General features: G+C 42.1%; 1 protein-coding gene across 6 annotated transcripts in view; it reads left to right on the plus strand.

Moving 5' to 3' along the window:
* The window catches only part of LOC124039934 (cadherin-related family member 1-like), a 181698-nt gene that overhangs the window by 161649 nt on the left and 4353 nt on the right, over positions 1-15696 (plus strand). For all 6 annotated transcript variants that reach the window (XM_046356503.1, XM_046356499.1, XM_046356502.1 and 3 more), the window contains one exon: positions 15131-15385. In XM_046356503.1, coding sequence (XP_046212459.1) covers positions 15131-15385 — 255 coding nt within the window. The remainder of the gene's footprint in view (positions 1-15130; positions 15386-15696) is intronic.

Genomic DNA, 15696 nt, shown 5'->3' on the forward strand with positions numbered 1-15696 from the left:
GCATATTTTGGGGCGTACAGTGGCTTGCAAAAGAATTCACGCCGCTTGCCATTTTTCCCATTTTGTTGCCTTACAACCTGGAATGTATCATTTTATTTACACAACATGTCTACCACTTTAAAGATGCAAAATCTGTTTAATTATGAAACAAACAAGAAATACTACAAACAACTGCATAACTATTCACCACCGCAAAGTCGATATTTTGTAGTGCCACCTTTTGCAGCAATTACAGCAGCACGTCTCTTGCGGTATGTGTCTATAAGCTTGGCACATCTAGCCACTGGGATTTTTGCCCAATCCTCAAGGCAAAACTGCTCCAGCTTCTTCAAGTTGGATGGGTTCCGCTGGTGTAGAGCAATCTTTAAGTCATAACAATTAGATTGAGGTCTGGGTTTTGACTATCCCATTCCTAGACATTTACACGTTTCCCCTTAAACCACTCAAGTCTTGCTTTATCAGTATGCCTAGGGTTATTGCTCTGCTGGAAGGTGAACCTTCATCCCAGTCTCAAATCTCTGGAAGAATGAAACAGGCTTTCTCAAGAATTTCCCTGTATTTAGCTCAATCCACAATTCTTTCAATTCTGACCAGTTTCCCAGTCCCTGCCGATGAAAAACGTCCCCACAGCATGATGCTGCCACCACCATGCTTCACTGTGGGGATGGTGTTGTCGGGGTGATGGAAGGTGTTGGGTTGGCGCCAGATGTAGCATTTTCCTTGATGGCCAAAAAGCCCCATTTTAGTCTCAACTCACCAGAGTACCTTCTTACATATGTTTGGGGAGTCTCCCACACCAAACATGTTTGCGTATTTTTTTCTTCAAGCAGTGGCTTTTTTCTGGCCACACTTCCATAAAGCCCAGCTATCTGGAGTGTATGGCTTAAAGTGGTCCTATGGACAGATACTCCAATCTCTACTGTGGAACTTTGCAGCACCTTCAGGGCTATCTTTGGTCTCTTTGTTGCCTCTCTGATGAATGCCCTCCTTGCCTGGTCTGTGAGTTTTGGTGGATGGTCTTCTCTTGGCAGGTCTGTTGTGGTGCCATATTCTTTCCATTTTTTAATAATGGATTTAACCCTTTCACACGTACCATCACATGGGTGTGATCGTTCTACAGTGGTCCCTGAAGCGTACGATCACACCCGTGTGTTTAGAACACTCATTTAGAATGCTCGTTGAGAACGGCAGTTTCGAATGACGCAACAATCAGCGTTTGAGCTGGCCACACTTTTTTCAGAAACTATTTACACAAACACAGTCCTTACAAAGTTATGTCCAGAATGTCAGCAGTTTATTTTTGGATGCATTGTTCAGATATTCACAGAAGAAGACATAGCATAACACAATCATCCTAACCGGAAAAATGTAGGCTACATTTGTCCTAGCGCTGAGGAAAGATTGACCCAACACAAGCAGTCATATTTTCTAACTCTTGGCTGATGTAAACTACAATATGAATTAGCTAATAGCAATTACTGTATATAATTAATCACATCACAGGTGAGTGAGCTCACCATTGATCGAAATAACTAGGTAAAACACTTTATAGAAATCGAAAGTAATCCGACGATTAGTTTCAGCGCGCAGCCATGCATTTTTTTCCTCACAGAAACCGAAGATAATAAGAGAAGACGAGATGAGTTTGGTCTGTTTGTAGTATGCATGTTGAAGGGGTGTGTCATCTACCGTCGTTCACATCCCATCATTTTAATTTCCGGAAGTCCTCAAAAAATTTGTGAACTCTTACTCACCTCATGTTGTTATAACATCTTTGGTCAAACAGACGTGAATCCCAGAATGCATTGTATGTCAACAAACATGGCTACACAGCTGGAATTAGCTTAGCTCATCATAATCAGTACAACCTTCAAAAAAGTATTTTACACACATAATATGTGCCCATTACAATCTGTGCAAGAATCGGAATGCATGAGTTGTCAGCTAGAATTGAAAACATGTGATTAAAATCGTAAATACACAAATAATTACCACAAAACATTTTCTGATAGTGATTTATTGATACAAGTGGCGCGTGCCGGCAGTCAACCACGTAACGTCCCACTCTGCGCCATTCAGTGTTGTTGTTTATGTATGTAGCTAGTGAGCTAAGCTGTAGCATTAACAATGTCTTTCAAAAGGAGACAACTCACAAATGTGGAAATTCTGGAGATTTTTTAAAATTCTGACAATGAGTCTGAGTATGAAAGTCAGGAATCAGATTCTGACAGTGACAGTGAGGAGCTGCCCCTCAACCTTGTCGCCATTGAGAACCCTGAATCTGAATTTCCCTTGTCAACTGAGGAAGTACCAGGTCCCTTTGAAGATGCTGGTGGTGATGGAGGCCGACCCACAGTGGATGAAGTACAGGAGTTCTGTGGTAGCTGGAAGGCCACCAGTCATTGCACCAATTTGTAAGTCGCTCTGGATAAGAGCGTCTGCTAAATGACTTAAATGTAATGTAAATGTCATTTCACCCCACCTGGCCCTGCTGTCTGCTTTGACGAGTCCCAGTCTGGAGTGCAATTCCCCTTGCCATTTCCAACTGAGGCAGAGTGCTTCAAGTTGTTTCTCACAGAGGAGCTGGTGGGAGAGATAGTTGAGGAGACCAATCACTATGCCTTAGAGCTACAGGAGAAGAGAGAGCCAGGAGTGAGGGGGAAACTCGCTAAATGGGTGACAACCACAATTAGTGAAATGTATACCTTCCTGGTGACAGTCCTTCTCATGGGAATAGTAAAGAAGAACTCCCTAAGAGAATACTGGAGCACAGATCTTATGTTTGCAACTCCCTTCTTTGCCTCCCTGTTTTCCCAAGATCGCTTCCTAGTTCTGCTGCGATGCCTGCATTTTGTCAACAATGCTACTGCCATCCTAATTGACCCGTTGTACAAAATAAGAAATGTTCTTACCAGCCTGACATCAGCATTTGGTCGGGTCTTTGTGCCATACAAGGACCTATGCATTGATGAGTCCCTGATGTTATGGAAAGGCAGGCTGGCGTTCCGTCAATATATTCCCTCCAAAAGGCACAGGTTTGGAGTCAAGTTCTTTGTCATGTGCGACGTGAAGACAGGATTTGTCCAGGATATTATAGTTTACACAGGGTCCACCACTGACATCAAACATTATGAGGGGCTTGGGGTGTCAGGGTCCATGGTGATGACCATGCTGGCTCCTCATCTCGGCAAGGGACACACTTTGTACGTGGACAATTGGTACAGCAGTCCCACACTCTTCCAGCATCTGCTCTCCAACAGCACAGGGGCCTGTGGCACAGTCAGGTCGAACCGGAAGGGGATGCCGGCATTCGGATGCAGGAAGATGCAGAGAGGGGAGGTGGAGTTCCAGGAGAACGGTCAACAGCTGGCAGTAAAGTGGCATGACAAGCGAGACGTCCATGTCCTCTACACTGTCCATACAGCAGCCATGTCGGCCACAGGGAAGGTGTACCACCTGACCGGAGAGAGAAAGATCAAACCAGATTGTGTGCTTGATTATAACCTCAAAATGGGGGCCGTGGATAAGGCAGACATGATAAACAGCTTTGTGGAATGCACACGGAAAACGAACAAGTGGTATAAGAAGATATTTTCCATCTGATCGACACTGCTGTCCTCAACGGCAGCATAGTTCACCGCCAACTAACAGGTGAGATGATTACTGAACAAGGTATTTTTGTAATTGGATGTACAGTTCACATACAAATCCATTATGCAAGTATATTGACAATATCTCACCCACCTACCCATTGCCTCATCATCCTCTAACTTTCCTCATCCTCCCCACTCCCTCATAGGTAAAGTAATTACCTACCAAAAATACAGAGAGAACCTCATGAGAGAGCCGCTGGAGGAGTACCACACCCCTCGGCGCCCATCCACTGGGGGTCGTCCTGCTGTAGACAATCCCCTACGCCTCACTGCACGACATTTTCCCTGTAAAGTCCCTCAAATTGCTTCTCAAGGTAGTCGCACACGGAGGCATTGCAAAGTCTGCCTGTCTGGCGCCAGGAGAAGTAAGCAGAGGAAGATGACAAAATAGTGTCTAGCTTGTGATACACCTCTATGTGTTTCACCATGCTTTGAGGAGTATCACATGCTCAAGCATTATTGAGCACATCTGCAGCAATAGGTGACTGACTGACCTGACATGTGACTTGACAGGTGACCAGCCATGATACTATGCCTTAGAGATGGGGGTGGAAATGCAGTTGTTGTTCAGTCACTGCATGGATATTAAATATGGGTTATGCATATTCAGTTTTTTGTCCTCTAGTAAAACAAGTTGTTGAACCAACTACCAGTACTGCAATAAAATAGATGAATATTACATATTGGTATATGTGTTTTCTTGCTGTGTTGTCATCTAGTACAACTGTTAAGGAGTGTACGTTAGCATACAAAAGCTGTCCTCATTCTTCAGCTCCAAAGATGTCCAGCTCCAGTTATGATATTGGCAAATAATGTTTCTGGTTTCTGAAAGTACAGAATAAAGAGGAATTATTCATTAGAATACAATATAAGGATATAGCAATAAAACAATACTACAAAGAAGTAACATAATAAACACTGCTATAAAAAAAATAGTTTATTGCATTCACAAAATCACAGATTTGAGTTATAACAGTAAGAAACTAACTTTTGAGCTCCACAAGGGGGCAAGACAGGGCAGAACAGAGCTATGCTGAATAGACCAAATAAAATGGTCATATTTTTTATTTATTTAACTAGACAAGTAATTTAAGAACAAAATATTATTTACAATGATGGCCTACACCGGCCAAACTCGGACAACGCTGGGCCAATTGTGCGCTGCACTATGGGACTCCCAATCTCTGCCAGTTGTGATACAGCCTGGATTTGAACCAGGGTGTCTATAGTGCCATAGACCGCTGCGCCACTTGGAAGTCATAAGGCCAGGGTAGCTTCAAAATACAACACATGCTAATAGTTTTCTGACGCAACTAGCATCGTTTTACAGAGCAAATAGAATAATGTAGCTAGGTAAGCATGATTGACAATACCACCATAAAGGTTATAACATGTGTAACGTTACCTCACGTGTCCGCAGTTATAAGGAATATATTAAGATCTACAGCTACAGCAGAAACAGCATACGGAAACTATTATTATAACTATTATAACGTAATAAGGCACTTACTTTGATGGAAACGCAGCCTGGATTTGAACCAGGGAGTCTGTAGTGATGCCTCTAGTACTGATGTGCTGTGCCTTTGACCACTGCACCACTTGAGAGTCATAAGGCCATGGAAGCTTCAAAATGCAATACAAGATAATACTTCTCTGACGCATTTAGCATTGTTTTACAGAGCTAATAGAAGAATGTGGCTTCATAAGCACGATTGACTATAACACCATAAAGGTTATAAAATGAGTAACGTTACCTCACGTGTCCGCGGTGATAAAGAATATACACAAATATATTATGCTCCATACATACAGTACGCTACAATAGAAATGTGGAATAGAAAATGTGAACATGTGTGCAGATCCTGTTCTGACGGGAGATGAGCAAATGTCTGCAGACGTGAACTGCACAAACAATTGGGAAGTGCTTGGGGAATTTTGTCCGTGTCAGACATGTCCCAAAAATGTAATTATCCGCAAAAGTAAAAATGACTATTTTTATGTGAATGAATGAGGAGGCGGAACACACCTACATTCAAACTGTTTTTAGAAAATAAAAACTTGTTTGAAAATCATTTGAAATTGAAGTTAAAACAACTTATAAATATAAACAGGCTGCGTGCTTTAGTTTGAGGGAAGCGCGGATCAAATGTACTGTTACGTATCAATCACATTCTGGAATGGAGAGAACATTCTAACATCACGTGCATAAAAAAACTCACGCTGGGGCGACCGTTAGAGATATTTGGAACTCACGCATGAAAGGGTTAATGGTGTTCCGTGGGATGTTAAAAGTTTCGGATATATTTTTATAACCCAACCCTGATCTGTACTGTAGTGGAAATTTCCTGTCTTACCAAATCATGAGAGCAAACCACACACAAGTCAGAGTCATAAAGTCCATCTTTAATTATATGAGCTCCATCACAACCCTGTGACTCTCAGATTAATTCAGTGTCTATAAATGAATTCTCTGAGAGTGCTTACAAAACAGTTCTTAGTATCATTTATGGCCAAGACACACCCATCTCAACTCACATGACGAATAACAGATCTTAGGAACATTACAAAGGTAGACTTTACTTGAGAGAGGAGTATCCCATAGCCAGACAGCATTAGCTATAAATTATTGTTCAGTTTGCTCTCCTAAAACGAGGTTCTACTGCTCGTTCTTGGTACAACATAGTACCAAGACATTACCTCATCCACTAGCATATATCAAATACACCCCTCCTGGACAAGATCACAGAGACACAGTGACTGGCACACAGACATTGTGGAGCCAAGAGATAATTGGTTCCCCCTCAATCACCCCTTCACATGGTTTAAAAGATATGTTTACATATGAAGACAAGCTTGACCTCTCCCCTTTCTGTGGCCCAAGTAACTGAACCCAGGACAGAGAAAGGATAACTGCAAATGGCCACCACTGTAGTACAACAAGATACATTCTAAATGAGAAGTAACTCACAAGCATATAATGAAAATAAAACATCTTATCTATGTTACCCAACTATTCTGATTCACCCCCCAACAGTACTTCTCCACAACTTTGTCCCTGACCTGTTTGGAGAGCTCGTTGGTCCTCATGGTGCAGCTTGCTTGTTGGTGCCCCCTTGCTTAATGGTGTTGCAGACTCTGGGGCCTTTCAGAACAGGTGTATACACTTGAAGTCGGGAGTTTACATACAATCAGGTTGGAGTCATTAAAACTTGTTTTTCAACCATTCCACAAATTTCATGGTAACAAACTATAGTTTTGGGAAGTCGGTTAGGACATCTACTTTGTACGATACAAGTAATTTTTCCAACAATTGTTAACAGAGAGATTATTTCACTTATAATTCACTGTATCAAAATTCCAGTGGGTCAGAAGTTTACATATACTAGTTGACTGTGCCTTTAAACAGCTTGGAAAATTCCAGAAAATTATGTTTACGCTTAAAGGATAGGGTGCAGTATTTCTGTTCAGAAAAAAAAATCCCTCTGGCAGTTCCCTGAATTGTCTTTGTCAAGGGAAATTAGATAGCGCCCAGTTTACAGTTCCTACAACTTCCACAGGATGTCACCAGTCTTTGGAATTGAGTTGAAGTTAATCATTGGTGAAATGAAGAAGAGGCACTTCCTGGCAGAGGTTACACTGTGGATAGTTATGTAAGAGAGAAAATCGTGCATGTATGTTAACTTGCTGTTATTGAATACAGATCGCCCCGTCAACAATTTGATCGATTATTAACGTTTAAAAATACCTAAAGTTGGATTACAAAAGTAGTTTGAAATATTTTGGCAAAGTTTATATGCAACTTTTGAAATGTTTTGTAATGACGTTGCATTTTGGAAAGTTGTTTTTTTCTGGATCAAACGGACTTTATAAATGGACATTTTGGGTGTAAATGGACAGAATTAATTGGAAAAAAAGGACCAATTGTGATGTTTATGGGACATATTGGAGTGCCGACAAAGTAGCTCGTCAAAGGTAATGCATGTTTTATATTTTATTTCAGCGTTTTGTGTAGCGCCGGCTACACTAATTCTTTTGTTTACATCTCGTTCAGGTGGTTCAGGGGAAGGGGGGGTGCATGCTATCAGATAATAGCTTCTCATGCTTTCGCCGAAAAGCATTTTTAAAATCTGACATGTTGGCTGGATTCACAGCGAGTGTAGCTTTAATTGAGTACCCTGCATGTGTGATTTAATGAAAGTTTGAGTTTTTTTCGCGTATTATTTGAATTTGGCGCTATGCATTTCGCCAGGCTATTGGCCACACGAGACGCTAGCGTCTCCATATCCCTAAGAGGTTAATTAAGAAGCTTCCGATAGGCTAATTGACATTATTTGAGTCAATTGGAAGTCTACCTGTGGATGTATTCCAAGGCCTACCTTCAAACTCAGTGCCTCGTTGCTTGACATCATGGGAAAATCAAAAGAAATGATCCTCAGAAAGAAATGTAGACCTCCACAAGTGTTGTTCAGCCTTGGAAGCATTTCCAAATGACTGAAGGTACCACGTTCATCTGTAAAAGCAATATTATGCAAGTATAAACACCATGGGACCACGCAGAAATCACACCGCTCGGGAAGTAGACGCATTCTGTCTCCTAGAGATGAACATACTTTTGTGCGAAAAGTGCATGTCAATCCCAGTAGACCAGCAAAGGACCTTGTGAAGATGCTGTAGGAAACAGGTGCAAAATGATCAATATCCACAGTTAAACGAGTCCTATTTTGACATAACCTGAAAGGCCACTCAGCAAGGAAGAAGTCACTGCTCCAAAACCGCTATAAAAAAGCCAGACTACGGTTTGCACATGGGGACAAAGATCAATCTTTTTGGAGAAACTTCTTCTGGTTTGATGAAACAAAAAAATAACTGTTTGGCCATATTGACCATCTTTATGTTTGAAGGAAAAAAGGGGAGGCTTGCAAGCCAAAGAACACCATCCCAAACATGAAACACGGGGCTGGCAACATCATGTTGTGGGGAAGCATTGCTGCAGGAAGGGCTGCTTTGCTGCAGGAGGGGCTGGTGCACTTCACAAAATATATGGCGTCATGTGGAAGGAAATTTATGTGGATATATTGAAGCAACATCTCAAGACATCAGTTAAATGTTGAAGCTTGAACGCAAATGAGTCTTCCAAATGGACAATGACCCCAAGCATACTTTCAAAGTTGTGGCAAAATGGTTTAAGGACAACAAAGTCAAGGTATTGGAGTGGACATCTCAGAGCACTGACCTCAAATCCTATAGAAAATGTGTGGGCAGAACTGAAAAAGTGTGTGCGAGCAAGGAGGCCTACAAACCTGACTCAGTTACACCAGCTCAGTCAGGAGGAATGGGCCAAAAATGGAAAGGTGTGGGACACAAAATGTGGGAAGTTTGTGGAAGGCTTCCCAAAACGTTTCAACCAAGTTATAAACAATTTAAAGGCAATGCTACCAAATACTAATTGAGTGTATGTAAACTTCTGACCCACTGGGAATGTGATGAAAGAAATAAAAGCTGAAATAAATCATTCTCTCTACTATTATTCTTGCATGTCACATTTTTAAAATAAAGTTCCTAACTGACCTAAAACAGGGAATTTTTACTAGGATTAAATGTCAGGAATTGTTTTTAGATTTTAAATGTATTTGGTTAAGCTGTATGTAAACTTCTGACTTCAACTGTACGTATATACTGAGATCTTGTAACATATCATGTGACACTCAGATTGCACACAGGTGGACTTTATTTAACAAATCATGTGACTTCTGAAGGTAATTGGTTGCACCAGATTTTATTTAAGGGCTTCATAGCAAAGGGGTGAATACATTTCCACGCACCACTTTTCCGTTTTTATTTTTTAGAATTTATTTGAAGCAATTACATTTTTTCATTTCACTTCACCAATTTGGACTATTTTGTGTATGTCCATTGCATGAAATACAAATACAAATCAATTTAAATTACAGGTTGTAATGCGACAAAATAGGAAAAACGCCAAGGAGGATGAATACTTTTGCAAGGCACTGTAGAAAATCAACTGGCAGTGTACCTTTGGGATACTGTTCTGCTGGGGTCCACAAAAATGACTCCTCCTCATGCTTGTACCCAGACTTCCTCCTCCGATAGCAGTTTTCAAAAAGTGTTCCCACACCATATCATCCTCATTTCGCCCCCCATCATCTCCTTCTCCCTCCATGGTCACCCGATATACAAGTGCGGTGGCCTTAATCAACTGTACCTCATCTTGAGGTAAATCAGCACTCTATACATGTTTCAACATCAACACCTTCTGATGGTGATATCCCAGCCATGCTAACAAGGTAACCCCTGCTACCACTAACATAATGCATATTCAAGATAACACTCATTGGCTCTGTAGTCCAAATCCATGCTGTTACTATAGCATCCTTCACAATTACTACCGCTCCCTCAGTTGCTGTCCCTAAATATCAAATTAAACTTTATTTGTCACATGCGCCGAATACAACAAGTGTAGACTTTACCGGGAAATGCGTACTTACAAGCCCCTAACCAACAGAGCAGTTCAAGAAGAGTTAAGAAAATATTTACCAAGTAGACTAAAATGAAAGTCACAATAAAAAAGTAACACAATTAGAATAACAATAATGAGGTTATACAGGGAGCACCGGTACCAAGTCAGTGTGCAGGGGTACAGGTTAGTTGAGGTAATTTGTACATGTAGGTGGGGGTGAAGTGAATATGCAACAGTGAAACAGTGAGTAGCAGCAGTGTACAAAAGGGGGGGGTCAATGTAAATTGTTAAAAGGTTTTAAAAACTATTGTAATAAATGCAACAGTTGGACAATGTATGAAGTTACTCCAAATGTTTTGAATTCATTATTGGAGTTCAGGTGTGAATACCCAATAAGTCAAAGATAACTGAACAAAATGACTTTTGCCCCGTTGCACTCACTTCTGTCATCATGGAGTGCTTTGAGAGACTAGTCAAGGATCATTACACCTCCACCTTACCTGCCACCCTAGCCCCACTTCAATTTGCATTACACCCCAATAGGTCCACAGACGATGCAATCGTCATCACAGTGCCCTATCCCATCTGGACAAGAGGAATACCTATGTAAGAATGGTGTCCATTGAGTACAGCTTAACACCATAGTATCCTCCAAGCTAATCAATAAGTTTGAGGCCCTGGGTCTCAACCCCGCCCTGTGAAATTGGGTCCTGGACTTCACCCATGACTGTGTGGCCATGCACGCCTCCAACTCAATCATCAAGATTGCAGACGACACAACAGTAGTGGGCTTGATTACCAACAAAGATGAGATAGCCTACAAGGGGGAGGTGAGGGCACTCAGTGTGTGGTGTCAGGAAAACAAACTCTCACTCAACGTCAACAAAACAAAGGAGATGATCGTGGACTTCAGGAAACAGCAGAGGGAGCACCCCCCATCCACATCAACAGGACAGAAGTGGAGAAGGTGGAAAGTTTTAAGTTCACATCACGGACAAACTGAAATGGTCCACCCACACAGACAGTGTGGTGAAGAACCTCAGGAGGATGAAGAAATTTGGTGTGTCACCTAAAATCCTCACAAACTTTTACAGATTCACAATTGAGAGCATCCTGTCGGGCTGTATCACCGCCTGGTATGGCAACTGCACCGCCCACAGACACAAGGCTCTCCAGAGGGTGGTGCGGTCTGCACAATGCATCACCGTGGGCAAACTACGTGCCCTCTAAGACACCTACAGCACCCAATGTCACAGGAAGGCCAAAAAGATAATGAAAGACAATAACCACCCGAGCCACTGCCTGTTCACCCCGCTATCATCCAGAAGGTGAGGTCAGTACAGGTGCATCAAAGCTGGGACCGAGAGACTGAAAAACAACTTCTATCAAGGCAATCAGACTGTTAAACAGACTGTCTATATAACAGACTCAAAATCATTGACCACTTTAATAAATTGATCACTAGTGACTTTAGTAATGTTTACATATCTTACATTACTCATCTCATATGTATATACTGTATTTTATACCATCTATTGCATCTTGCCTATGTCATTCGGTCATCGCCCATCCGTATATTTGTATGTACATATTCTTATTCCATCCCTTTGAATATGTGTGTATTAGGTAGTTGTTCTGGAATTGTTAGATTACTTATTAGATATTACTGCAATTTCGTAACTAGAAGCATGAGCATTTCACTACACTCGCATTAACATCAAACCGGAAAAAATTGTCTACATTAGTAGAGCTAACTGAGGCAATTTGACTGGTAAAGTCATGGGTACATTCGCAATGGCTGCCAGGTATTATGATGCAATAATTTCCACTGTAATTTTGCATGTTCTATCAACTGATGCTGGATTGACATGGTCATGTAGAATGTTATTTCAAATGATGCTAACTGATGTGACTCATGCAATGGAATGTACAATGCTCAAAAAAATAAAGGGAACACTTAAACAACACAATGTAACTCCAAGTCAATCACACTTCTGTGAAATCAAACTGTCCACTTAGGAAGCAACACTGATTGACAATAAATGTCACATGCTGTTGTGCAAATGGAATAGACAACAGGTGGAAATTATAGGCAATTAGCAAGACACCCCTAATAAAGGAGTGGTTCTGCAGGTGGTGACCAGGTGGTCCTGGCTGATGTTTTGGTCACTTTTGAATGCTGGCGGTGCGTTCACTCTAGTGGTAGCGTGGGACAGAGTCTCCAACCCACACAAGTGGCTCAGGTAATGCAGCTCATCCAGGATGGCACAATGTGAGCTATGGCAAGAAGGTTTGCTGTGTCTGTTAGCGTAGTGTCCAGAGCATGGAGGCGCTACCAGGAGACAGGCCAGTACATCAGGAGACATGGAGGAAGCCGTATGTAGGAGGGCAACAACCCAGCAGCAGGACCGCTACCTCCGCCTTTGTGCAAGGAGGAGCAGGAGGAGCACTGCCAGAGCCCTGCAAAATTACCTCCAGCTGGCCACAAATGTGCATGTGTCTGCTCAAACAGTCAGAAACAGACTCCATGAGGGTGGTATGAGGGCCCGACGTCCACAGGTGAGGGTTGTGCTTACAGCCCAACACTGTGCATGACATTTGGCATTTGCCAGAGAACACCAAGATTGTGGCAAATTTGCCACTGGCGCCCTTGGCTCTTCACAGATGAAAGGAGGTTCACACTGAGCACATGTGACAGATGTGACAGAGTCTGGAGATGCCGTGGAGAACGTTCTGCTGCCTGCAACATCCTCCAACATGACCGGTTTGGTGGTGGGTCAGTCATGATGTGGGGTGGCATTTCTTTGGGGGGCCGCACAGCCCTCCATGTGCTCGCCAGAGTTAGCCTGACTGCCATTAGGTACCGAGATGAGATCCTCAGACCCCTTGTGAGACCATATGCTGGTGTGGTTGGCCCTGGGTTCCTCCTAATGCAAGACAATGCTAGACCTCGTGGCTGGAGTGTGTCAGCAGTTCCTGCAAGAGGAAGGCATTGATGCTGTGGACTGGCCCGCCCGTTCCCCAGACCTGAATCCAATTGACCACATCTGGGACATCATGTCACGCTCCATCCACCAACGCCACGTTGCACCACAGACTGTCCAGGAGTTGGCGGATGCTTTAGTCCAGGTCTGGTAGGAGAACCCTCAGGAGACCATCCGCCACCTCATCAGGAGCATTCCCAGGCATTGTAGGGAGGTCATACAGTCATGTGGAGGCCACACACACTACTGAGCCTGTGACTTGTTTTAAGGACATTACATCAAAGTTGGATCAGCCTGTAGTGTGGTTTTCCACTTTAATCTTGAGTGTGACTCCAAATCCAGACCTCCATGGTTTGATAAATTTGATTTCCATTGATCATTTTTGTGTGATTTTGTTGTCGGCACATACAACTATGTAAAGAAAAAGTATTTAATAAGAATAGTTCATTCATTCAGATCTAGGATGTGTTATTTTAGTGTTCCCTTTATTTTTTTGAGCAGTGTATTTTTTTTAATGTCAGTTGAGTTAATTGAAGCACAGATTGAAGTAGCAACGTGCATGTCTCACCCACCTCAGGATCTGGGCCCGGTTTCAAAAAACAAGATATTTTCCCCCTTATGTTTTCCCTTAAAGTTTCCTTAAGTTTAAGTCAGTTGCGCAAAAAATTTGAAGGTGAATTTCCCCCTTAAATTAACCTTTTCACGTTTGAGTTCCAAATATCTCTAATGGTCGCCCCAGCGTGAGTTGTTTTGTGCACATAATGTCAGAATGCACTCACTGTTCCAAAATGTTATCATTACACAACAGGACAGTTAACACACACTGGATGCTAATTATTTATGTTTCAACTTGCCAATTTCCCCAAAAAATTCTTCAAAGTTGTATTTTCTAACAACAGTTTGAATCGAGGTGTGTTCCGCCTCTTCATTAATTCACATAGAAGTAGCCCATTTCACTGTTGTGACTATTTATGTTTGAGGCTTTACAGAGCCAGACAAACGTCTCTCTTCAAGGAGAGCCCAAACACTTCCCCAGTGTTTTCGCAGATGAAGTATGCAGACATTTGCACAGTCTTGCATGAACTGGCACATTTTCTGGCTGGACCTCACATTGCCTTCATTATTGTTTTCCTTACAAACAATAACTTCGACATGTGTGCGTTCCTATCAAAGTAAGTGCCTTATTTTCTGTCGTTTCTGTGTTGTCATTTATACTGTAGCATACAGTATGTATGTATGAGCATAATGTTTTTACAGTTTTATTCACACGTTTTCAAGTTCTAGTGAGAAATAATGCCTTCCGATTATTGCAGGGATTGTAATGGACACCTATGATGTGTGTAAAATACTTTTTTTGAAGGTTGTACTGATTATGATGAGCTAATGCTAAGCTAATTGCCATGTGTGGCGCCATGTTTATTGCCATTAGACAATGCATTATAGGTGTCACGTAAACATCTGTCAGACCAAAGATACCATAATGAGATGAAGGAATGGTTCACTCATCTTTCACGTTAACTTACTTCAACATACATACTGCAAACAGACCAAACTCCTCGTCTTCTCTTCTTATCTTTGTTTGATGTGAAAAAAAAAAACATGGTGGCGCACACAAACTACTATCGTCGGATTACCTTTGATATTTAGAGGGGAGCTCACACGTGATGTGCTCACACGTGATGTGATGAATTGTAAATAGCAATTGTTATTAGCTAATTGATATTGTGTTTTCTGTCAGCTGAGAGCTAGCTAAATATGACTGCTTGTGTTACGTCAATTTTCCAGGGTTAGAGCTTCCCAATCCATTCTATCCATTTAATTTAATTTCTATGTCTCTGCCTAGGTTGCCTCATGGCAACCACACACATCTAAATACAACACAATTTAACTCAACTCAATGCAACACAAAGGAAGTAGATTTACTTTGAGAGCATGGGACAATATTCATAAATGTACCAGCACTATTGAGAAAAACGGTATCTCGTGTGTCTGGTTTATGTGTAATGTGCCAACAGGCGCAAGATGACGATGCAGAGGGGCCCAACAATGTCATTGAGTACTCCATCATGAAGACAGACCCAGAAAACATATTCGACATCAACGCAGACACGGGCGAGATCAAGCTCAAGTCCTACATCAAGTCCATGGACATCGTCCAGAACATCACCAAACAGAATGACTGTACCTGGTCTGTGGTGGTCCAGGCCCAAGACAGAGGCTCGCCCTCCTTCAGCACCACCACGGTGGTCAAGATAGACATCACAGAGGCGGTAAGAGACAGTGGGAACATCTCCAATGACACCTAATTGACACCTTAATTTTACAGGGAAGAAAATAAACTTGGAATATGCACATAACTCAGTGTTTTGTGTAGATGATGCATTATTAATGGAGATTTAGATTGCAATGGGAGATTTGCACGAACGTCTCAAGTTAGGACTTGTCTCTGGCACACTAGTGGCTCTGGTCAAAAGTGGTGCATAGTTGCTTTTAGTCAAACATAGTGCACCATGGGCCTCCAGAGTGGTGCAGAGGTCTAATGCATCACTACAGACCTGGGTTCGATCCCAGGCTGTGTCAC

This window comes from Oncorhynchus gorbuscha, linkage group LG07, assembly GCF_021184085.1.
Source record: "Oncorhynchus gorbuscha isolate QuinsamMale2020 ecotype Even-year linkage group LG07, OgorEven_v1.0, whole genome shotgun sequence".
NCBI classification, from domain to species: Eukaryota; Metazoa; Chordata; class Actinopteri; order Salmoniformes; family Salmonidae; genus Oncorhynchus; species Oncorhynchus gorbuscha.